This window comes from Zonotrichia albicollis, chromosome 6 (genome assembly GCF_047830755.1).
Source record: "Zonotrichia albicollis isolate bZonAlb1 chromosome 6, bZonAlb1.hap1, whole genome shotgun sequence".
NCBI classification, from domain to species: domain Eukaryota; kingdom Metazoa; phylum Chordata; class Aves; order Passeriformes; family Passerellidae; genus Zonotrichia; species Zonotrichia albicollis.
Window position 1 is genome coordinate 18,628,382 of NC_133824.1, and position 24,959 is coordinate 18,653,340.

The window sequence follows — 24,959 nt, forward strand, 5'->3', positions numbered from 1 at the left end:
GAACACTACCAGCAATATGATGAATTTAAAGCCAATGTTTTATGTTACCTCAAGAGGCACCCAGCTCCTCTACACTTTCTGCACAGTGTGAGGGACACTTCTGAAGGACATGACTGTATGCAAATCACACCTGCTGGTTTACAAACTCATACCAGAGGTAGAACATGTGTCAGGACTGTCCTGGAAAAAAAATAGCAGGGAACATGCTTGAATGCTGAGTCCTGAGGGAGCTTGTCACAGGGCCTGCAAGAACTCAGAACTGTGACTTCTATACAAAATATCTTGACATTTCATCTCAGTTTCGAACAGAGGATTTTTGTATGACACAGATGTGACAAGCCCAGGATATTTCATCTGAGCTTTATGTGGCATTTCTACATTTTGGGGGGAGAAAGGTTTGCATTAAAGTTGTAAGTGCACTAAACAAGCACATTTACCATACACACACTTACAAATAACTCAGAACAGTTTTACTGTAATTTATACTATTGGTTTGCTTTATAATTTGGGACAGATTTTTTAGAAATGTACAAGAATCAATTTTGTCCTATTATTGTCTTTAAGATTTTCTTTCTAGCTATCCATTTTCATTTAAAAAATACACGCATTTCCACCAGCAAACTATTGCAGTAATGCCAAATCCTGTCAGAAACGGCAAATTTAGGAGTGTGGAAGAGCCACTAAAAAAATCCCCAAATCCCACTGGCTCTTTCCTTATTCTTCCAAACAAATGACTGCTATATGTTTCTCTAACCAATCTCTTGCATTCTATGTTATCAAACAAACTCTAATTAGAGTGACGAAGTCTTAGGTCTGTGTGTGAATGGTAAATGCACCATTTATCCCCCTTAGCTCCACTGACTAGAGGTAGACATTGTGCAACACTTGTGCAAGCTCAGCACCACAAACTCTGAAGGTACTTTGCAAGTCTTGCTTAATTTCTTCAATGTACAGAGTTTATTCCAATGTAGATGAAAAGCTTGAGAAAAAATAAAAGATAAAAATGCCCAAACTCTAATTCCAACAGGAAAAAGCAAGTTTTAATTCAAATCAAAAATTGCCTGTAAAAACAGAAATCATGGACATAATTCACCCCCACTGGACCACCACTGTTGGTGTTAAGAGATGTATGCAGGAATGATTTTGTCAAAAGCAGTCACTCAATTTTCTTTAGTAACACACCTCACCCCATAACTGTCCTGCTGAATTCTCCTAGCCAGCAGCAGAGATAAAAAAAAAAAAAAAAAAGAGGCCACTTCAGCTTATCCAATTACATTCTTCATCATTTCTGGTGAATGCAGAGCCATTTTCTTGGTATTTGATATGAATATTTTTCCTCAAAAACATCTTTATAGGGAATATGCCATGTATCACCTGTGGTCTGTACCACACAGTCGTAACGCAAAGCTGGCTGTTGGGAAAAAACACAGGGAAAACATTTTCTTTTAGACTTTGTACAAAGTATTTCTGAAATATCAGTTACAGGTAGTTAGTTAAAACTTCCAATGCTTCCCTTAGAAGTCTCCACAGTTTTACCTCTTAACAACTCTCATTTTATTTTCTTATACAAAGCAAATTCTAAATTTTAGTATTGGAGGAAAAACTAAACTATCTTCTAGTATTTTGTGGTCTAGGTGCCATTATAAATTCTGTCTTCCATCTGCACTAGATAATAATGATTTCAGGATAATGCACTCAATTACTAGAAATGACAAAATGATTGTTGTTCTGTTCAGTTAAATGAAATCATATGGGAATTACTCAGGATGTGGAGTTTATAGGCTTGAGTGTAGGATTTAATGACATTAATGACATCTTGTATTTGTTCTCCCAGTGTGTCTCTTTACAGAGCTGACTTGCTCTGTCCCAAGGAGAAGTAAGAAAAGGGTTTATCACTAACACTTGCAGAAGCATCTGGTTGAACAGAAAGAATAAACAATCTTTCAGGTCTATTACATTGCAGGTACACTAATTCAACATGTATAAGACAAATACAAAAGAAACATTACTGGTTGGTAATTATGGTTCCCAGGACATACTATCACTCTATCTGGATAATCTTAGAAGTCTCCTTTACTGTGGTAGCTTTCAGACAAACTCAGAAGACAGCTATGGCTGGGAATATCAATCACCCAAATTGCTTGTATAGGAATTAAGATTTGAAAATTAGTAGTCCCTTTGTACAAGAGAAAGAAACAGCTAAAGCTATGTTAGCTTAGCTCAGGTGACCCACCATTCATTATCTGGCTCCGTACAAAGCAATGTATGTATGGCAATAAAGAATGAAAGGCTGTCATTCTTACAAACTGCTATCTCTGTAATCCTGAATGTTATTTTACAATTTTAACCAGCAAAGGAAGAAAATTAATCTGCATAGGTGCAGTATTCCTTTCAGCAGGCAGTAACAATACAGACAGAGCAGATAACAAAAGAACTGCATGTAGAATGTCACATGATGGATTTTTCCCTAGAAAAATCTTAACAGCTGCATTCCTGTTAATGTACTGTTCACAAGGATACATATCTCCTAGAAAATAATAGTAGTATTCTGCCATAACATGATATTCCTGCAGTTTCTGTAGCTGAATACTAACTATAAACCTGATTGTTATGGGCTTTCCCTCATGCAAGTTTACACCTACGCCAGGTTACTATTACAGTGAATGCTGAAATGCCTGTATTTTCCAGCTTCTTTAAAATAAAGATGAAAGAAACTCTATAATTGGAAGTACAATAATTTATAATAGTGCTGCAGAGGAGAACATGGGATTTCAAAGTGTAAAATAAATTAAAACATTGGCACTCAGGTTTTACTGAGGCCAGTAATGGTTTCCAGCACTGGAAATATTTGTATACATAAACTTTTATTTACATTTTAAACATTTAGGTAGCATTTCTTGGCTCTCTTCCAGTTTGTGGCATGCTTTGTGAATCCAGTGGGTTTTTGAGCGCACTGCTACAAATCCATTTCTTAGGCTTCAACATGATATTTTGGCCTCTAGGGTCTGAAATCATGTATCTTCAATGAATATGCTCTGTGTGTTTTCTGACTGCAGTGGGAAAACTTACCAAGAAATTGATGCTCCTTCCTGCTGCAGCAGGGAAGAACACGATCTGGTGGCCGCGCTGCCACTTGCGGAACAGGTGGCGTGTCACGCTGTCGGACAGACAGGCCTTGTGGTCCCGCAGGAAGTCTCTGCTGACGAAGCGGCAGTGCTTGCCCGAGCGGAGAGTGGCATACAGCAAGAAGGGGTCATCTTCAGAGCTTCACAAAACAAATGGAAAGGACAGACGTCATTCACAAGGCAGCGAGTGCCTGCAGGAAGTGATTCAAATGCTGATCAAGATTTATTCATCAGCAACACTGAAAATTCCCACCACTACTCTAGTTCCCTGTAAAATAAAAAATCGTTTACCACAGGGCACCAAAAGCTTGAGTGCAATAAAAATTAATCACGTGCTACTTAGAGCACTTTTTTCCTCTTCTCACAATCTGATAATAGAACAATATAATCTCCTGCCACAAAGATTAACAATACTGTGCTGTGTAGAACAAAACTGCTAAAACTCAACAGTGTACCTCCACACAGCAGCAGACCACAACTGCACACTGATGCTACCAGAAATTCTGTGGTTCAGGGCTCTTGGGTTTTATCAGTCATAAATCCTAATAAACCATACAGCTGTCCATATGATTCTAAGTGATGAAAGTCTTCCCAATGTAACTTTTTATGTACTTTTGAGGCAAGTGTAGCAAGGGATATGTGTCTTTCACAGACACAGATAAAGATACTAGTAATGGTACTAAAAGCTAGAGAAAAATGCACATAAATCAGGTGTTGGTCTCTATTACATTGAGCTGTTTTCTTCAACTTACATATTTTCAGCAAAGAAGAAGTCTGCCTTACTCTGCATCTCTTTCATAATTTCTCTTTTCCAATTTGAAGAGTTTGTCAGCATATGTTTGCGTCCCAGCACAAGCAATCGGGCATTCTCCTTTGCCAGGCAGTTGATAGCATCAAACAGCTGCAGAAAACAAAGCAAACCCAAAGCTTTTCTTAGCTGTTAAAACTGAGTGACATGGAATACTTTCATGTGTCTCACCTAGAGGGACTTCTAGACTACTCTCGTTTCACACAGTTCTTAACTGCAATGTGAATTAAGCAGATAAGTAATTAAATTCCCTAATCACAAAGGAAAAAAGGCACAACAAACCAATTCATTGAAGGAAGCTGCTCAACCACCCAGTAAATACAGTGCTTTCACACCCCAGCTCTTGCAGTTCAAATGACATGAACGACCTCGGGCAGAGCTGTATGGAGATGTCAGAATTTCCAAGTCAGGCGAGGGAATGAATCACGCTGGATTTACGTGATGCCCACGGTGATCACGGAGCACCGGGAGCCCTGAGCACATCGCCTCTCCAGCCCCACCTGCCGGAGCTGGAAACCTCCTCGGCCCTGCGGGGAGGCGGCAGGACATGGAAATCCGTGACCTCGGGACTAAGGCTTTATGAAAACCACATCCAGATCAGCCGCCCGCCTGTGAACCAACATAGCAGTCGTAAACTCGGAGGGACTTTCAGCGTCTCTCAGGGCTGGGCCTGTTCTGCATGAAGTGCTTCTCAGGACAGGCACTTGTGCCTGGGACTTTCCCTCCCTGCTTCACCCAGGCTGAGCTCAGGGAGGGCAAAGGTTCTGCCTTTCAGCATCCACGTTATTGCCGTGGACTGCCCACAAAACCGTGGCATGTCATTTCGACCCAGAAAGACAAAATAATTGTTTCTTGGGATTCATGCATCTATTGTATTTGAAAGACAAGGACAGTATGCTCAACGACCAGGGAAAGGTATTTTCTAACTTTTACCTGCATTTGTTACCACTATTTGCCAACATACAATCTCCTGATCATTCTTTAATCATTCCTGCTTTTCTAGCTACTTCCCTCTTCCTTGTTACTTCTTCCCCCTTTAATACCTTCAATTGCCCTTCTCTTACTCTTTACCCTCCTTTCCTCCTATTTGTGATCCTTCTCATTTTTTGGTATAATTTGCTTTTGATTCAGGGGCTAGAAAGAATTATTCATGTAACTTTTGTGTGCCATTTTACAATATGTTTAGTTTCATCTAGCTGCAAGTACCAAAAGAAAGAGGTGGCCCTATTCAGTCTTCTCTCAAGCTGCACAATCTCACTACTTCTGTTGTGTCAGATCTATATCACAACTACCACGAGCTCACTGATCCAACAAAAGACTTTTGTAGGGCTGAGCACAACCCAGCAGACAGACTTGAGTCAAAGGTTCAATGACTGAAGGGAACACATCGCTGGAGGTGGTGAGACAGGAAATGTGGGACTGCCCTTCACAGGGAGGGACCTGCAGATGGCTCAAATAAAATATGCCATGAATCTGGATCTGAGATCTGGGAGAGGAAGCCAGAAGATTTTCTGCATTAATAAGCTGTAAGTTGCTGTTGTCAGTATTGATTCTGAGGGACTAAAGGCTCTGTTTTCATACAGATACAGGATCTTGGTGCTAATGAAAAGCACAAACACCTAACAGTACCTATTGGAACTGACTTCCTGCTTCCAGGAGATCACACTGGATATTGGCTACACACGTGCACAATCTACTTTTCCCTGGTTAAAACAAACAAAGCATAATGTGAGCAGGAAAAGGCCAAATGCAATAACTTCTCATGCACTGAACCAGTCCTGCAAATAGCTGGATTCAAATACCAAAGGAGAATTAAGCTGGTTAATCTGAGTTCATTAAAGATAATTAAAGTTAGGAATGTAACTACTGCATCCACATTTCTGCACATTTTCATGTACAGAAGTCAACAGTGAAGAAATAATAACAATGAGTAACTTTAGCAAACCTTTAGAAATTCCAAATGAAAATATTTTTTCTTTTTGCCTAACATTTTGCTACATTAAGGAAAGGTTAGCAAAAAATAATGTGAAAAAAAAAGAAGATAAAAACCAGCAGCTCCACATACAGACTGGTCAATAGTAGCTATTCCCAAGTATTCTTGGATTCAGCTCCTGTAGGTCTTTCTTTCTGGAGGTTGTAACTAGTGGTACTTTGTACCTGTTAGTCATGTGGACTTTCTTGTCCTACATATTTTTAGCATATGAGGTTTTCTAGTGTGAAGTGCTTCTGGGAGAAAATTGAGACGTTGGCATAAATTAGCGACAGCAATGGAAAAATTCAAAGGCTTAAAATGTAGTGAAATTAAAGGGAGTCAGCATTTTAAAATTTTTAAACTGCTGCTTACATAACAACCCACTGTCCCTCCTCTACTTAACACAGAGATCAACCTTACTTACACAACTAAAATACAGAAGATAGAAATTACTTTTGTTTTCATGAAATAAAGATAATTTTGTTCTGCACAAGTTCACTAAAGAGCCTTTTCTCTCACTTTAGGCTTGGGCACTTAATGGAGGCGATCTACAAGGAGTCACAAAACTTACATGGGGGTTTCCTATGTGTGCCTACTCCCACACCTGGCTGCTTCTCAAGAAAGGAAGATGTGAGACACACTAACACTAGTTTCAGTCACACAGGAAAGTAACTGCACATCATGGTGTTAATACAAAAACAGCAGTAGTGATCTCTCATTTAAAAAGTCAAGGGTATTTTATTAATCTAGTATCTCCAGAAGTTGCATGAGTGTGCAAATGGAGCACAAGGAAGACAGGTTAATTACTCTAACTCATACCAGGAACTATGAGCAAAGCAGGATACAGATTTCCTAAGGCTTCACTGCCAGTCCCTTTCTGATCCCTAGATCACGCTGTGCCACGTGTCCCCAGTTTCAAAGCTTACCTTGAGGTAGCTTTCTCATTAGGTACTACTGGTAGATTCCCACTTGTGAAATGGGAAATCCCTGCACACTGCTGCTGGGAGGCACACCACTCAGTGATTCAGCAAAAGGTGACTCACCCATATACTCACAGAGCATGAAGAAGTAACCACCAAAAATATTTAAATCACATTTTTTATGAATAAATCATGTTTGACATTGCTTAAACATTTGGGTTCACTAACTGCCATTTAAAAGCAAAGCTCACCTACAGGTCATCTGCTAATAAGAGCAACAAACTGCTCTATTACTGCTCTTTTCACCTAGTGCTGTCTCCCACCCAACCAAAGCTATAAAAATGCACAAGAAACCCCAACAAAGACCACAGGTTCAGAGCTGCCATTGCTGTACTGTCAGGCAGGGCTGGGCATGATCACTGTCTCTAAAGTTTAGTCAGCAATTGGAGCCAGTCAAAAAAGGTGATTGTCCCACTTCACTTTTCACTGGTGCAGCCTCACCTTGAGTCCTGGGTACAGTTTTGGCTAGCACAATATTAAAAAAATATTAAGCTGTTAGAGAGCATCCAAAAGAGAGCAATGAAGATGGTGGGCTGGAGGTGAAGCCATATGAGCAGCACAGAGGTCACTTGGTCTGTTCAGCCTGGAGGAGACTGAGAGGAGCCCTCACTGCAGTTACAGCTTCCATGGGAGAGGGGGAAGTGGAGGGGCAGGCACTGATCTCTTTGGTGACAAGTGACAGGACCCAAGGGAATGGCCTGAAACTGGGTAAGGGAGGTTTGGACTGGACATTGGGAAAAGCTTCTTCACCCTGAGGGTGGTTGAGCACTGGAACAGGCTCCCCAGGGAAGTGGTCATAGCACCAAGCCTGACAGAGTTCAAAAAGCATTTGGGCAACACTGTCAGAGACAAGGTGCAATTCTTGGGGTGTCCTGCACAGGGCCAGGAGTTGGGACTTTGATGATCCTCGTAGGTCCCTTCCAACTCAGGGCATTCTATGACTCTATAAATGAATTCCTGTCATGACTACATTTATTTGACTTAAGAGTTTCACCATTTTTGGTCACTTTTTCCATACTGAAGATCAAGAAAATAAGCTCATTAAAAACCTGTTTACTTCAGTCCCACATACAGGAGAGAGACAGGATGAGAAGCCAGAGATTTCTGCCCCAGCCAGCTACTCAAGGAAGGCATGTGTGCTGCTTGCAAGAAAGGCAGGACTTTCTCACTGAGCTTGGTAATTTCACCAAACCACATTCAAGATCATTACCACAGCACCAAACACAAATGCTTCTTATATTCTCTACATTATTATGGATGACACAGTGTAAATTAGTCTCAAGTCCTCTTAAATACAGGGAAGGTATACATGTTTCTTGATTTCTCTGGAATTTATCTGTCCCTGATTAACACAGGCACAGCTATTTCAAAGGGAAAGCAGTGAAGGATGAATAAGTAACAGTCACAGAGATTAATCAGCCTGATTTACTTTCTGCTCTTAAGACAGTCAGCAGGTAACTCCCGGGAATTATCCCCTTACAACACCAAGGATCTCTGCAATACTGCAGAAACAATATTGTAGGGAATATTTGTGTCCTGTGTCACAGTAAGACTATTGAAATTGATGTAACACATCATCATGCAAAACTCTCCCAGTGACAGCTCTTCACACATCAGTGATGGCTATCACACAATGTTTAACATGCTTTAACCTGTCTGCATTGACTCTGCACCTGGAATTGACTTATCCTCTCTTGACACATTCACTCTCACACACAGAGATATGTCTTAACTCCCTATCACAATTCATTAAAATTTGCAGTTCACTTTTAGATGTTAGCTTTTACTCTTAACAGTCAGCACTATTAATCAAAGGCAGATTATTGATTGAACAGGAAAACTAAAGCACAGAAGCAGATTCTCAAGTTGATTTAATATAGATTGAGGATGGTACAGTAGCCTCAGTTTGCTCAGATGAGGTAATTCCCAACTACAGCTGTGCTACTTGCAGAGTAGTCTGTATTCAGAGACTGAAGACGCTTTTGCAGCCAGGTGCAAACTGACTGGTACCAAGGGTGTACCAAGACACCTGGTGCTCCTGCACAATCCATGTTCCCACTGCCTGGAGGACTTAGCTCAGTTGTAACACTGTCTGAATGTAAACACATTACTTTCAGGTCAAACTGACTACAACAATACTCCATGGACTGTGACCAAGCTAAAGAACCATCTTGAATCCTGAGTAGTAGGGAGAATGAACCAAAGTAACTGTAAATATACTCAGGTCAGATACAGAAGCAATAGCACAATTTATATTTTTCTGTATTCATGATACCCTGGCTGTTATGCCAGTAATGGGGATATCTTTAATTACAACTCCATTTGAATTCAATTGAAGATGTAATCTGCTCAAGACAATCCCTGAAACAATTCTGAATGTAGAAGTACATGTTTGTAAATAGTCTCTGACACTGCATTTTGCTATATTCTAAACTGTAGGTAAAGTTTCCAATTTCAAATAATCTTGAAGAGCCACCCCTGTCTTTTATTCTGCTGATGAGCTCAGAGAACATCACAATACAAACCAAAACTGTGTAAACCAATCTCAGATTTGGTAGGAGTTTTATGAATTTCTCCAGTGCAGATAGGGCGGGATAGGTGCCTATCCTCCCCAGTAGAGCCATATAAGAAAAGAAGGCTTTGAAATAGGTATTTTCTATTTAATTACAGTCATATCCTGCTCTGTCTTATTCCCAAAAGGCACAAGAAGTAATCTGATGGACAGTGAAGCAGTACTTCCTATGAGAATTAACAGAATCACAGTGGGATGCATGCAGAGAGTGAAGATATACACACACAATTTAAACATGGAATTAAAGTGTGTATGATATGATGGATGGAGAGGTAGGCAGGGGATCATCAGGTGGAAGAGCCATTTGCTTTTGGAATCTGGCTTTTTAGAAAGGACTGTCATCAAAAGATCTCAGCCACTATGTCAGACCTTACAGCTGAGAAACCTTTTAGTGTGAACATTCTTGCTCACACTTTTTGAATGTCTCTGCTTTTGAATGGTAATATTTTTATCATCATGATGTACAGATGAATGCAGTTCATCCACAAATAAAAAAAATAAAAATGGGTAGTGACAATAGTTAGCATGCTATTAGATGAACAATGCAAAGAGCTCTAGAAATTATGATTAAGAAGATATGGACATTTGAGGAATTGCTGAATTTCACAGTACAAGTTGCAAAAGAGAAGAACGAGCAATTTTTTCTGACTCTTACAATTCAAGAAATAAACAAATATTCTTCAGTTGTCTAACTGCATTTTTGGAAGTTGAATACTGCAAGTTACTTCAGTGCCAGTGAAGTTTCTAAATCCAAAAGTTTTGTTAAACAGCTACAGTACCTTTTTCTTTCCCAATCACTTACTGAAAAAGGTAATGTTGATTTCAATGTACAAGCAGACCCTTTGATGTTGTGTCAGCAATTATGAAGTAGGAATAACGATGGAAGAGGAGGGTGAATCTGAAATCCAAAGCAGCATTTTTCTGGGGTAGAGAGTGGGAAATGTCCAATTCACCATTAACTACAGCCCACTGCTAACAACTAACTTTTTCTATTTTAATTAAAACTTAACATTTTCTGTTGCAGTTGTGGGTTGGAACTAAAGCATTTTTTTCACGAATTTGAATTTTCTAAATGTTTTCCTCTCTAGAGTCATGTAAAAGGACAAAGGTATTTGTCATTTTCTGATCTTTGAGATATTTTTTCTCCATAGCTGATTAACACTGTATACTTTTACCTCTCCTCTTCCTCATCTTCTTTCTTGTAAAAAAGAATAAATACCAAGATCTTGACAATGCATAAGGGGCAGCTTATGTGGGTTTGATTTTATCCAGATATCTCCTGAGAGACTACTATTTTGTACCAAAACCTGAAGATTTACAAAATATTAAAAGGTCTTAAACCCCCCCCACACCAAGAAGAGGAGTTAGGTGATACTGCCTACCAGTGATTATACAAAAGTAGGAAAAGAAACATGTAAAACCTGAAAATATTCCCTTTGCATTTCCACATATCAATACTATCCTTTGTTCCCATCCTTGAATTCTTTCTGCTTGCACTGCTGTTTCTTTAACAGTATTTTCTTACTGATCACTACACATTACTTCATTGCACCAATATTACACATACATCATCCTAATATTCTTGAGGAAGAAAGTCAAATAAAAATAAAAATGTATGAGGTTTTACTTATTCTTGCATAAGATTCAGATGTGGAACTTTACCTGTCAGAGCCACTGACTGTAAATGGAATAATTTTCCCAACTGAAGTCACAGCTTCAGGGGTCTGCCTTCTTTCACTGGAAATCCAGTGTTTGCAATGACATTGATACTCTTGTTTTTCTACAATTATCAGAACAGTGTACACAAAGATTTTAAGGAAATAAGGGAGTTTCTCCTACCATAGAAACAATGTTAAAATATAGCCATAGGAAATGAACTAGAAACAACATAGCTGTTTGAAGGAACGTTTGTGAGCCCAATGGAGCTGCGCCAGTTTTAAGATTTTCAGCTGGGTCAGAAGCTGTATTTAAGTGCTGAAAATCCAAAATGTGACCAGAATCTCTGGGTGGTGGTGGTGGCAGTGGTAATGGGATGTTGTGAAAATGAAAGCACAAGCTTGACTGATCCTTTCCATAGATAGGAAATAACTCGGGGCAGGACTGAAATGGCTTTGTCAGACTGAAACTGACAGTTTAAAAGGTACTAACACTGAGCTCTCACCACTGTCCTATGCAGATGTCTGTACAGTGTGACTGATCTTGTCTGATGCTAAGTGTTTTCCCCATGTCCTAAAGTCCCAGACAATACTTTTGTCCTTTGAGGAAAGTCCTGCAGCAGCTGGGGACATCGCTGTTACAGCAGGCACAGGCACGATGCTGTTACGGGATATTAAACCTGTGCTTCTGCAGAGACATCCCACATTTTCATAAACTTGACAGCTCCAGAAACACTGTAACATAAGGACTATTTCTAAGCTCACAGGACAACAGACATCCAGGTAGAATGACATGATAACCAAGGAAACATCAGCAAACTGATGTTGAAAAAAAGCATCAGAGTACAACATGCAGCAAATATTTACAACACAATTTTCACACTGTCTTTCTGCTGTTTCTCAGTACTATTTTCCAGTTGCCTGCTACAGATTGTTATACAGAGGTTACCTTCAAAACTTCTACACACCTTTGAGAACAATTGTTTCAATAAGAACCTTTGCAGCTCTTAACACATAAATATATTAACAAACGCTACTGAAATGAGTGGTGATTTCTCTGTGAAGGTCAGAAAGAGGAAAATTTTCTTTAATATGAAAGAGAACATATAAAATGTTCTTCTTCAACACTACAAAAAGTAGTAGCAGAAGTAAACTAAAGCACAAAGATCTGAGATGGAGGAACAGCTGTGTGGTCAGAGTCAGACCTATCTGTCCTGGGCCAACCATGAAAGCAAGGCTTTCAGCAAGGAGGAACCCAGGAGGGAATCTTTTAATATTGCTGAGAGCATAACTGGTATTTAGCAGACTGGAAAAACCCCAGGGGACGTTCACATCCATCAGCACACCTTGCACCGCCAGTACCATGGGGCACAAGTTCAACTGCCTCAGCTGGATCAAGGCTTACCCTGGCAAGAAACTCACTGTTCCTACAAAACCAACAAAAAATCTGACGCAGTGTAATGCAGCTGATGTAAAATGTGGGTCAGCATTATTTATCTTACACAACCATTAGTTTTGATCATTGCAGACTCGTGCCATTTTACTACTGGTAACACTGCCAGCAGTGTCCATGCCTGGACATCCTAGGCAGTGAAAGTCTGTGAAAGCCCACCAGGATAGCTAAAATCCAGAAGATCTAATTTTTGTACTTTGATGCTTTTCATGTAAGTATATTGGCAGCAGTCTGCAATACTCAATAGCTAAACACTGGGCAGGTCACTGTTTTATCTGAAGCATTTTTTGTTAACTTTAAAGATACAGCAATTTGACAAATAGATGATATTGTCAGCTCCCACAAATTAATTATAGATGATATTTGACATTTGTCTAAAGGCTTGGCCTCCTGGGAACAACCAGTTATATGAAAAACTTTGCATACTTATCCATTTTTTTCCCCTTGTCAAGAGAAACAAGCTTGAGAATATGAAAATATGAAAGGCTTGGGCAACAGAAGCCAAGTAAGAACCACTCCCAAGCCCCAGCCCTATTTCATAAAAGGATCTATTTTTTAAAGCAACTTTTAGCTTGGGGACTCAGAATTACAGTGTCCAGAATTGCAGTTTTCATCCATATGACTGTATCAGCCAGCACTTTTGAGGAATTATGTTGCATCTTGCCCTCTTTTGTCCATTTCCATGGAAAAGATGGAGATACCCAGCTAACAACTCTGGAGCATCCAGGACTGAACATCAGAGCTCAAGTTCAAAACAGAACTATAATTTCAGAAGTGTTTGGTTTACCAAATTTAACAGATGGCAAATGGTTAAAATTGTGTTTTATTACTGGTTATGTTAAGGTTATGTTAATTAGGCTGGCAGACTAAATAGGCTTGTGGAAATGAGAGTGGGTGGGATGACAAAAAAGAAATCCCTAACCTATAGCATTCAAATTTCTGAAAGCCCATTTGGGAATGCCCGTTCAATGGAAAGTTAAGAGATTTCACTCTTTAAGGCATGATACGCAGATACATACATATAAACTAGAAGTGAAAATGTCAAAAGCCTCCAATTCTTTAAGACACTTCCTCTTCCTATTGAGATGTATGGCCATTCCCCACCAACAGATTTACACAGCTCAGTGCAGTGTTTTACAGGGACATGGAGTTTGTGACTTCTGATGATGAAAGCAGAGTAGTGACATTAATGATGGACGAGCCCAGGGTAACTACTCCCCACAGGGAGCATGGTAAATCACCACCAAATCACCATCACTAGGACTGTCTGGTTCTGCTCTATGATTACTTGCAACTCTCTTACTACTACTTCATTCTATTTATCCAAATGTGTGGCAACTTAGGGCTGTGGTGGAAGAAAACTCCTATCAACCAATCAGTCAATCAATCAAGCAGTAGTACAGGCAGTATTCAAGAAATAGGTATTCCAGTGTCCTTTTCTTAAGCTTGCACTGAGTGTAGAAGCTCAAACTCCAGAGAGCCACAGCTTTAACAGACACCTGCATCATACTTCCTTTTTTTTTAGTGTATAGTGTAAGCACTATCTGGTTTACCAAAGTATCACACAATTAGGAAATAAAAAAGGAGAGAAGGCACCAACAAGATCAGCATTACCACACTGGTAAACCACATAAGTCAGGAAAAATTAATGAATAGCAACTACATCAGGACCAGTGGAACTGAACAGGCTTTTAGCTGCTGTTAGAGAGCTTATGGCACACACTGTACACAGCTTGCTCAGCCATGCCAACTGGACTCCTTAAAAGCTCAAGAGTCAAAAATTCAAAATATTAGAGGCAGAAGAAATATTACTGCAAACTCACTGCTTCCTTTTTGTCAAGCATAGAAGCGAGCACGTAAGTGGATAAATGCTGGACAATAAGGACAGGCAAAATCATCACTAATATTTTCTGATTTATCTAAGAGGTAAGTTGGTATTAACCATGTGACAGAAGAACAGGTTCAGTTTTAACAGTCACTACAGGAAGCATTGTGCAATGAGAGGACAATACAGCAGCTGGAAATGGTAGAAACTATTCAGAAAAATTAGAAGAAAGAATTAATTCTTCATTAAACTGGTTGGAAATAGAGTACCTAATGATTACATAATTTTGACAACCTCTTTAGCTTTTGACTCACTATAACTCAATGCATATATCCAGATAGAACTCTGAAAAGAACTATTCAGATCATTAAAGAACTGACCAGTGAATAACAAATCAGGAAGAAACAGCATCACAAGCTAGCATCTCTGGGTGGAAAGGAAAAATCAGTAGATGCATGTAAAGATTAGTAGTAAATATGTAAAATACTTGAAATAGAGAATTTCTCATTAAGAAAAAGGTTTCCTAACAATGATATGGGGCAAATAATTACAATGCCAGAGATAAAATATTCCAAATGATTTTAAAATGTAATTTTGGGGCATCATATTTAGGAAATAATAACAGTATTATTACTATTATCTTCTACAGAGTAGAAGATTTGAATGTTTACTTTATGGAGATCTACAGAAAAATGAGAACACCAACACAAATTATGCCTTATAAGGTTGCTTGGTTGTTTCTTCATCTAATGGTTTGTAAGTACTAAGTTTTAAGAGCTCGAGTTAGGCATTTTTCTTGAAGGATGGGAGTGAAGATTTCTATTTACAAGAGTTACTTTGTGAAGAACAGCAGCAGCAAAGGCAGCCATCGTTATCTTACTATGTCCTTGGTACTGGTGCTCTTACTGCATCACTCCTGTTCCTCACATGATACCAAGCAACAAAATTGTTTCAAGTCTCAGCATGTACAATACCAGTTTAATGGCACAGCTCTGGTAGCAGTCCTCAGAGAAGTGACAGATACCTGAATGAGATCTCCTCCTTATGATAGCACAAGTCAACATATGAGTTTAATGTAACTTGCTCTAATTTAGATTAACACCACAGATAAAGGCATAAGCCTGAATTAGCATGGGGACTATTTTATTTTAACCCTAAGGTTTTTTGCCTTGCCTCATTTACCCTCCCTTATTTGGAAGAACTGCACAAATGCACCCTGAAAGAAAATAAGTAAAAAGTAGAATAGGGATAGCCTCTTCCCTTTTATGTCTGTATCTGATGTACAAAATAAATACCAGCAAAAGGTGAGATTTGCATTAAGAAGTGTTTGATACAGAATGTCACCTCTAATGGGCAACAGTATTTTGGGTAAGAAGAGCTCTTACCATTTTTCAGAAATTGTTTGAAACAGGAATTCTTGTGAATTGGTTTCAAGCAAGAATACTGCCAGCACGATTGTCATCCCCAGAATGGAATTTTAATTCTGGTGAAATCAGTCTCCTAGATTCAAATAGGAGTTCCTATTTCCATGTTCCAGACAACACAAAACAATCAGTTTATGAAGAGATTTAGATTAAAAGCTGTTTACAATTGTACTTGATTTTCTATGAGTCTAGATTAAAAAAAATAAAATTACTTTAACGTCAGTTTTAAACTTCATTGCAGGTTATAATAATTAATAATCTCAATTTAAGTATATTTACTTATACATAAATGTCTCTTCCAATCCTGCTTTACAAATAGAATGCAACTAGAGAAAAAACAACAAATGTAGCTTAATGGAATGTTGGATCATTAAACATCATGTCAATATGTGGAGATCCTTAGGAATAACATACTGTTCAAAAACCTAGGCTTTCACAGCTTCATAAATAAATCCAAATGGTCTTTAGGCCTTTGTTACATTGTACCTTTTCATCTTCAGATAACACAACTTTCAAACATGTTTTCTTTCCTATTTTTACTAGAAATATCTTATTAAATGTGAAAGCCAAGTGTGAACCAAAATTGGTAGCTTTTCAAGTATATAAATAAATCCAGGTGTACATGAATGAACACAATCATTGTCCTGAGGATTATGCTGCTTTTAAAACCAGTGAAACCAGCACTTCTCACAATCAAATCAAATATTTTTCTCACAGAGGACTGGATTATAGTAAGCCAGCCTTCACATTTTCTGGCCTGCTTCCCATAGACTCTCACTACTGTGGAGATTTTTCGTATGAAAATCACTTCTAAAGAAGCAGTTCAGTTCCCCAAAGATCAGGTTTCCAATTTGGAGGCCCAGCACACCTCTTACTGCCACACTGGTAACAATTCATGATTATGTGAAGCAGTTGAGCTGCCCAGAGAAAAGCCCCATCTTGAGATTTCTAAGGGACAAAGTGAAAACAGCAAGATAGAAACTCATCCAGTTCAGAAGACATGTTCATTTGACTTTATCACCTAGATTTTAGACTTCTCTACAACATGCAACAACCAACCTGCTTGCCACAGTTACTAAGTTCACTGGGACATGAACCATCAAGGCAGGTTCACTCTGCCCTGCTGAATTTCAAGCTTATATTCCTAGTGATTAGAAGAATCTTATTATGAAAGATGTGATGCAAATTCACTTGGTAAAAAAAGGCATGATTGGTGCTTGGGTGCTCCTGTACTACCATTAACTTTTGATTTGCTATTATCACCAAATACAAAGGTAAAAATCATAACACCAGATGGAAACCAACAGAGACAATTAATTTAACCACATGGGTTTTATTAATTTTATAGACAGAAACAAAGGCTGCAAATAGTAACAGGAGGCAACACCAAGAAGAATCTGACTCTGAGAGAAAGTAACAGGCAGAACCTGTCAAATTGTCTGATAGTCAGATTTCTTTAACTTGATCAATTTCTGCTGCATTATTCTCACCAGGAAATGGAAAACTAGAGCAGAAACCTCTGAAAAGAAAAATAATTGTTTACAGCCGATCGATGAGGCATTTACTCAGGGAATCCTGTCAGCTTCCCCTCCCCCATTTCACAACGTTGGAAATTTAAAAGTTTTGAGAAACTTTTAAAACTTTTTAAAACTCCCTGTATTCACAAGTCTGACCTTGTGTTTCCCTTCTTAAGATGTCCCACCTACCTCCTGCTCTCCTGTGGCAGTGCTGCAGAAGCAGTGAGGGACAGTGGAGCACACTGCTATGGGAAGAGCCAGAGTTGGTGGCTCAAGGTGTGTGGGCAACACAGACATTCCTGGGTGGAAGCATCCATGCCAACCAACTGCAGGATACTTCTGAAACCTCTGACACCCTGATGTCCAATACATCTGCACTTACAATGTACAGGTATACAAAGCTGAATATATTAAATGCCCTCCTGTTTCTCTTCTAGCCACAACCAGGAACTGCCAGGTTTCAGAAGAGCTGCAGGGAGAGGAGAACTTGCAGGCCAGGCCTTCCCTCGAGGTTCCACTGGCAACTGAGTCTATCTCCTTCAGCTCTCCTGGAACAGCCTTGTTCTTCTGCATCTGGTGACCCCAATTCTTGAGCTTGAGCTATGCTATTTTAGGATGGCCGAACATAGAAGGGACAGATTTCAGCAGATTAGTATTGATCTCTGAGATGTGCCTTCAGAGAAGAACTGATTTCTTCTGCTGGGATATCCAAGGAACCCCCAGAAAGTAACTGATGAGATATGGATGCAATGCTGAATATTTCACTCATGAATCTCCACCACTAAAAACAGGAGAAGTTTCAAGAATACCCCTTACTGCTTGATCTTCTTTCTCTTCTAAGATCATATTACACAAACATGAAGTGAAGGTGATTTTCAATAAAAACACCAAAACATCTTTACGGTTTCTGCAGTACTTACAGGAAATGAAAGTACAGGTCTAAAGAATGAAACACATGGTGCAAAGATAAAAATCTCTTCAGTCATGAACAACAGGCCAAATATTTTGTTATCATGGAAATGCAAACTTGAATCACCAGTAGAAGACAGGGGGGGAAAAAAAGAGATGGAAAAGGCTGAGAGCAAGTGAACAAACACGTCTGACTGCTTTGTTGAGCAGTAAGACAAGAGGTGGTCGGAGGCAGAATTGATGAACTGTCACAGTGTGACAAATAAGACCTCTGTTGGATGTATTGATTCTGAACAGAGAATGACTCATGGATCTACTTCATTCTTGCTTCATTTACAGACAGTAAAGTACTTGAACAAATCACAGATGCTGCCAAAGGAGTCAGAGAAGAAAAAAATTCTTTCCCATGGATGAGTTTTTGGGGTCAAATTTATTAATAACTGCTTGTTTTGTAGGACAGCTGAGTGGAGCTAATGTTTTGTACAAAGCATCACTGTCTCAATAACTGGGACAGTTGATCTGGGTTATTAAGCTAAGAGAATTGTGGGTCATAGATGTCCTGTTTTTCTTTTTTTTTCTTATTTTTAAAAATTTTGCCTTTATTTGAAAAGTTGAGGTTTTCTTGTATTAATAATTGTCCTTATATTTGGAAAATAAGCCTTGCAAATTGAATACAGTACATATCAGAGCAATGGCTCTGAGCTGAATTCACAAAGTGTCATTGATCAAGGTTCTTAAATTCTGTGGCCAAAGTTGGGTTTTTTCAAGAATTTAACAGGACCATTCACCATTTTCCTGTAGACTACTATCCTATGTCCTATTTTTCTCCCTTATCTTGATGAAACTTTTTTTCCACTACCAGCTTTCCTGTCAGGACTGCAACCTCTCTCTACCCACTCATTTCTCTACTGCTCATGTAGCCAGGAGTCCAGCAATAACTACTACAGAACTACTAGAATAACTAAAAGTATAATGTCAGTTTTAAACCTTGAATCTTCCTGTTAAATATAATTTTAGATCTTTAACATACAGAAAAAGAAAATGCAGTAATATTTAGACACACGTATTATTAATGCAAAATTCTCTTAGTCCTTTCCCCAGTTCAGAGGGCAATCTCCACTCAACAAGCCTGCTGCTCTTTCCCAGGAGAGACAAGAAAGAGGTGCAGAACATGAGGTGTTCCCTGCCCCTGCCACAGAGCACTCCCATTGCAGCAGCCACAGCCTGGCTTTCTATGCCAGCCTGTGAGGTGTGCAAGGGGCAGCTCTGGTGCCTTTGCTGGCAGGAGCTGACTGCTGCTTCAGGCCAGAGACGTGGAGTGCTGGCTGCTGCCAGCAGACTGGGATGGGAAGGAACAGCAAGGACCTGGCTTCCTCAGCTATTCTACAAGCCTATTGCAATTTATATGGGAATTACAAAAACTCATGTAGTCCATTTATAGATGTGCTGATTAAGTTTAGAAGGAACCACTTTGAATTATCTGCCAACAGCAAAAACTATTCCTTTGTGCATTGTCAGCCTTGAGTAACTCAGTCTGGAAGTATTTCACCAATCATTTAGATGTCTGGGTTTAATATAGAGATTAGAGAGGGTAAAGTTAGGGCAGAGCTGACCCCAACTACCAAACTGTTTGCAGAAGGGAATAGTGAGTTAGCTTTGATCCAACACACATTTGAAATAAATATTCAGTTACTTCTAACACCAGATGGGCACAGCTAAAAACAAGGGCCTGGCTGCATACTTAATTTACAACATACCAAACTCATTGTAAATTAAGAATAGCAAAATGCTCTTCAGACTGTTCCTGCAGACCATGCTCTCTCATCCCTCTTTCACCTCCCACCCTGCTCCTCCACAGCTCAGGGGTAGCTGAAGCAGAGCAAAATGTCTTCACTCCCCTTCTGCAATCCAAGAGCAGTCTCCAGAGCCTAGCTATCCTGCTTGTACTGGGACTCCCTCTCATTTCAAAGGAATACTTCTGCAGAAAATTGTCATAAACAGGAAAACATCCACTTAAGAACTATGTAACAGTTTGTTCAGTAGGAGAAACGGACAGTTAGTGCGTGGAAATTCCCTCTCTTGACCTTTACAAGGTGAAAGGTGAGAGCACTACAGAGAGCACCAAATGTGATTGTGTTGGGTAAGGATTTATGTAATTAGATACATCTGCAGGAAAGGATAACACGTCATGACACAGCCTGAACCAACTTTGCTTACTTAAACTGCCAGGACAGCTCTGTTTACAAGCCACATGTTTGCAGTACAGTGACTGACTCAGTCAGGCAAAACCCATCAGGTACAGCAGCAGCAGATGACAAGGCTGAACCATTTCAGACTTTAGGGAGATTTGGAATTTTTTTCTATTGACAATATGGCAAAAATACTTTCCATTCTACAATATCTTTAAATAAGGAGTCAACTTTAATGTTTAATTTAAAATGCTACAGTAAGGAAGCAATGGATTCAAAGGAGGTGGTGTCTGGTGTTGCAGTTTTACAGTCACTATGTGTGCAGTGCCTTCAAATCAAATGGGCTCACCATTGCCTAGCCCTCAAAAAAAAAAAATCTTTCTTCCTATCTTCATGCTGCATCCTTATTTATTTTTTTTTCAGGAATTGAGTAATTTATGCAGCCACATCATAATTTCTACCAGGAAACAGACCAAGTATAAAACCCACCTGGACAAAAGGGCAACTGGGGATTATATTTACAAACCAAGAGTGTCATAAATCAGAGAAACTGCCACAGGATGTTCCAGTACATCTGTCAAGTCAATAATATTCATAATGATTTGCTAAGTGCTGGCTATGAGGACTGAAGTTGCCTGGGAAGTCACATATCTAGCTTTTTAGAATGTCAGAACACTTTGGAAATTAAATGAGTAAAAATTTTACTTTCAACTTTTGCTTTTTTTCTGTCTCCTCTTATCCCTCAAGGTACATGTGCCTTGCCACTCCTCAAGATGCCTAAGACATGGAATTACCAATGTTAGGCTGTTTGAAACAGAGGAAAATTTCATCAATGTATTCTCATTCTAATCATATGACTAAGAGTTAGCTAGAGTCTTGTTCTTCAGCAGAACAGCTGCAGTTCTGGAAGCTAAGTCATGAAGTTGAATAGTACTTTTTGTTAAATTTAAATTAAGACCAGAATGCATTTAAATTACTGTGTTTTTGTCACATAAATCTTAGGCCTTCTCTTGTGTTTAACAACACCCTTTATTTTGCCATTCTCTCTAAATCCCATAAGGGACAGGTTTCAAAGAAACTAATAATTTGCAAATAGTAACACTTCAAAGTGTGTTAGAAACACAGCAACAATCTCATTTTCTCTTTCAACCACACTGCATACTAACTACATCCTCTAACAGAAAAGTTTATAAAACAATATCCTCACTGGGTCTAATAGATGCAGTAATCAATCCTTGAAAAGGACACAGACTGACCCACACTTGGAGATTCAAAATAATTTAGCTTTTTGACAAGTTAAATAATTCAGCTTCTGGCAGGCTGGACAGCTTTAACATAGGTCCTCAGAAACACTGCTCATTTACCACCTCTCTAGTCAAGCAGAAGTCACAGCACACCTCTCTTCAAAATGTTACTCTCATGCTACCCCAGCCAGCCAGCTTGACCTCAGTAGCCTTCACTCTTGGCTTTTTCCATCCTTTGTGTTCTGCCTCCCACTTCTCTCACGTTATTTCTGTTCTCCATCTTCTCAGTTCAGCACTGTGCTTCCCTGTGCACACTGAGGAGCTTCTCAAGGCAGGCTGTAAATGCCCCATGTGTGCCACTCCACATTTTCCATCTGGCTGTCACGGTGTGAGGACAGGAGCCTCCAGAAAAGGATGCTTTGTGGCAGAGCCAGCCTCAAAGGACAGACTACAGCATTCACAGATGGGAGCCTGCTTGGCAGCAACACCATAACCAGAAAACCAACACATCAACAGATTACTGCGGCCTTCCCCTCCCTCATCTGAAAAGAGTTTGGAGACAGAAGAAAGGATTGCTCTGCTCTGCTTTGTGGGTTTCTTTCTGTTTTTAGCAGTCTTGAAAAAAAAGTCAGAAAACAAGAATGCATGCTTCTTGTTAGAAGGATCCAAAATAAGAACAAAACTAGTCCTTTTTTGACATGTTACAACACAGAAGTTCAGAGTCATGAAGAAATAAAACAGGATCTGCCAGCATCCAGAATGATCTTGCATTTAAACTATGTTTCCACTTGGAAAAAACTATGAACTCAATAGTTAACACTGTAATTGTGTATAATGACATCTAGCATTAAAAAAAAACTAAAAGGATCCCAGTCAGCTGAGAGGATCAATGTAGGGAAAAGTCTTTAGTAGTCCATGTGTCTAGAAGATTATTTCTTTTGGGTAGTGAAGCAGCTATTTTGTTGTTTAGAGTGCAAATATAAACTTCCCATGCCAAAACAGGAACTATTCAGCCAGTGAGTATCTACAGGTCTATGGCAGAAATAATGGGCTTCTCCAATCTCTCATGTAATGACTCCATACTCCCAAAAAACAGGATCCAGAAAACAAGAGCAGAAAAAGACTGGCAGAAACCCCAATGATTAATATTTTTTGTGCATAACAAAATGTAATAATCATTCACAGCAACTTTACTCATAGCTAAGAGAATCCTCTTCTAGATAAGCTGGGACGAGCCCAAGTTACTGTTCTGTTGTGTAGGAAGGAAAGGTAGGTCCTCCCAAAATCCTCCTAATCAGTAAGCAGCTGGGATTCAAGAGAAATTTGACCTGTACCTATATGGAACAACATAAATGAAAGCTGATGCCTCCACACAGCCCTCCTGGAGTTCTTTGGCATCATAGATCCCAAAGTGCTTCCACTGCAGCCCAAGCTAAGGAGAAACTGAAAGGCAATTTATACTGTTCAGCATGCCAATACCTCCTAGCAAGATTTCTGACCAGAAATCAGGAGTAATTATCTGCCAAAATCAGGCTGGCTCTTTGCTTGATTGCCTCCAGTTTCCATTCAGAATCCTCTTTAGAGCTTCCACAGCAGGAAAAGCATGCACTGAGCAAGGACATTCTTTTCCCCTCCTCATCTTTGGCAGCACAGATCTGTCTTTCTACATGTTAAAACATTGTGCCACTATGTTCTGCCTGGAATTCTTCTCAGATAATTAAAACTTCCTCCCTGATCCCACCCAAACAACTTGTGAACTTTTTTTTGTTATTTTTGTAGTAAGAAAAGTGCTCTCTTTGTGAGACAGTATCTCATGCAACTACACTGCCACTCTGACACACTTTTCAGCAAATTTTATCTAACCTCCTCATCTCACTTTTATCTACATAGATCCGTATACATTACTTCCTAACAACAGCTTTAAAGTAATTCTTAGAACTAAAATGCATTTCTTGTAATGAACGAAAGTGAATTTCTTCTTTTATTAACAAGTTCATCTATAAATTAATTTTAATTCTGAGAGTGTGAAAATTTAAATTCTGGCTTTGAAATATGTGTGAGCAGCTACTTTGCTTCTCCTAATTTAGAGTAAATTTGATTGACAAAAAAACCCAATAATCTTAAGCCAATTCTTAGTGAAGTGCTACAAGGGAGTATCAAGAAGTCCCAAACATAGGTTTCTCACTGACAAAGGAGCAGGATTTTTCTTCTACAAATCAAATGGAAAGAACTGAAACCAGTTTGAGCCACCCTTGTTAAACAAGACTCAAGTCTCAAAGCAATAGGAAATTAAATAATATTTAAATGTGTACAGGATGTGGTTTGAACTAAGCAAGGGGTTATTTTAATGACAACTTTTACCAGCATAACTATATTAGACTAAATTTTCTACACAGCAGATTTACCCAATTCCCCCAAATCCGTATTACTATGAAAACTTACACAATCACATAGAGTTTCTGTAATTATGTTATTATTGACACCTTAGCTGTAACTATAAACACTGACTATATGAGGAAATGTATGACACTTTACAGCTAATACAGGCAAATATCTAGAAGAACCATCTTCCCACTAGTAATTTTTAATTTGTGAAACTCAGATAACTCTTTGAACTTCATTGTGAATGTGCGACAAAGTATCTGCTCATTTTCTCTAGAGGATAACTAATAATGAGGCACTCACTGTTTTACAATCAGTGTACACAAAACACTTAATGAATATTTAATCAGCACTTACATTTTCACACTGCATCTTTCTAGATTTTATGTGGGAAACATTGAGTCCATCAATAACAATATCAAACGGAAGTCGATTTTCAACAAATGTTTGAAAGGCCTCCAATTCCTGAAATAAATAAATAAACACAAGGGAATAATATGCTGAGTTTAATAGAAAGAAATCCCATTCAATTTTTATTTAAAAAGGAAACAAAGCCCAAATGTCTCACTTTTCCTTTGTTGGCTACACTTCACATCATTAACAACCACGCCAAAAAAACCCACCCCATCTTTTAAGCCATAACTCTTACATTGGATATGTCCAATAAAACCATTACAACCAAAAATTACATTACAACCGAACCTCAAAAGTTTGCAGTTATCCAAATTTTCAAAATTACAATCTGAGCTGTGCACTTCCATAAAGTTACATGCTATAGTCATTGTCCCACAGCAGCTGCTGAACAAAGCAACTTTACAGTCCAGTAGACAACTTCATCACTACTAGCTCTTAACATATCCAAATGAAAAATAACGATCATACTTAGGTTCTCTGAAAGAATGAT

At 39.0% G+C, this 24,959-nt stretch overlaps 1 protein-coding gene across 2 annotated transcripts in view; it reads right to left on the minus strand.

Moving 5' to 3' along the window:
• Positions 1-1,018: 1,018 nt before the first annotated feature.
• PRORP (protein only RNase P catalytic subunit) overlaps positions 1,019-24,959 on the minus strand; it is a 39,565-nt gene continuing 15,624 nt past the window's right edge. For both annotated transcript variants that reach the window (XM_074542682.1, XM_074542681.1), the window contains 4 exons: positions 24,413-24,520; positions 3,878-4,026; positions 3,070-3,265; positions 1,019-1,411 (listed from right to left, as the gene is read on the minus strand). In XM_074542682.1, the coding sequence (XP_074398783.1) occupies positions 1,283-1,411; positions 3,070-3,265; positions 3,878-4,026; positions 24,413-24,520 (582 nt within the window). In that variant the 3' untranslated portion in view covers positions 1,019-1,282. The remainder of the gene's footprint in view (positions 1,412-3,069; positions 3,266-3,877; positions 4,027-24,412; positions 24,521-24,959) is intronic.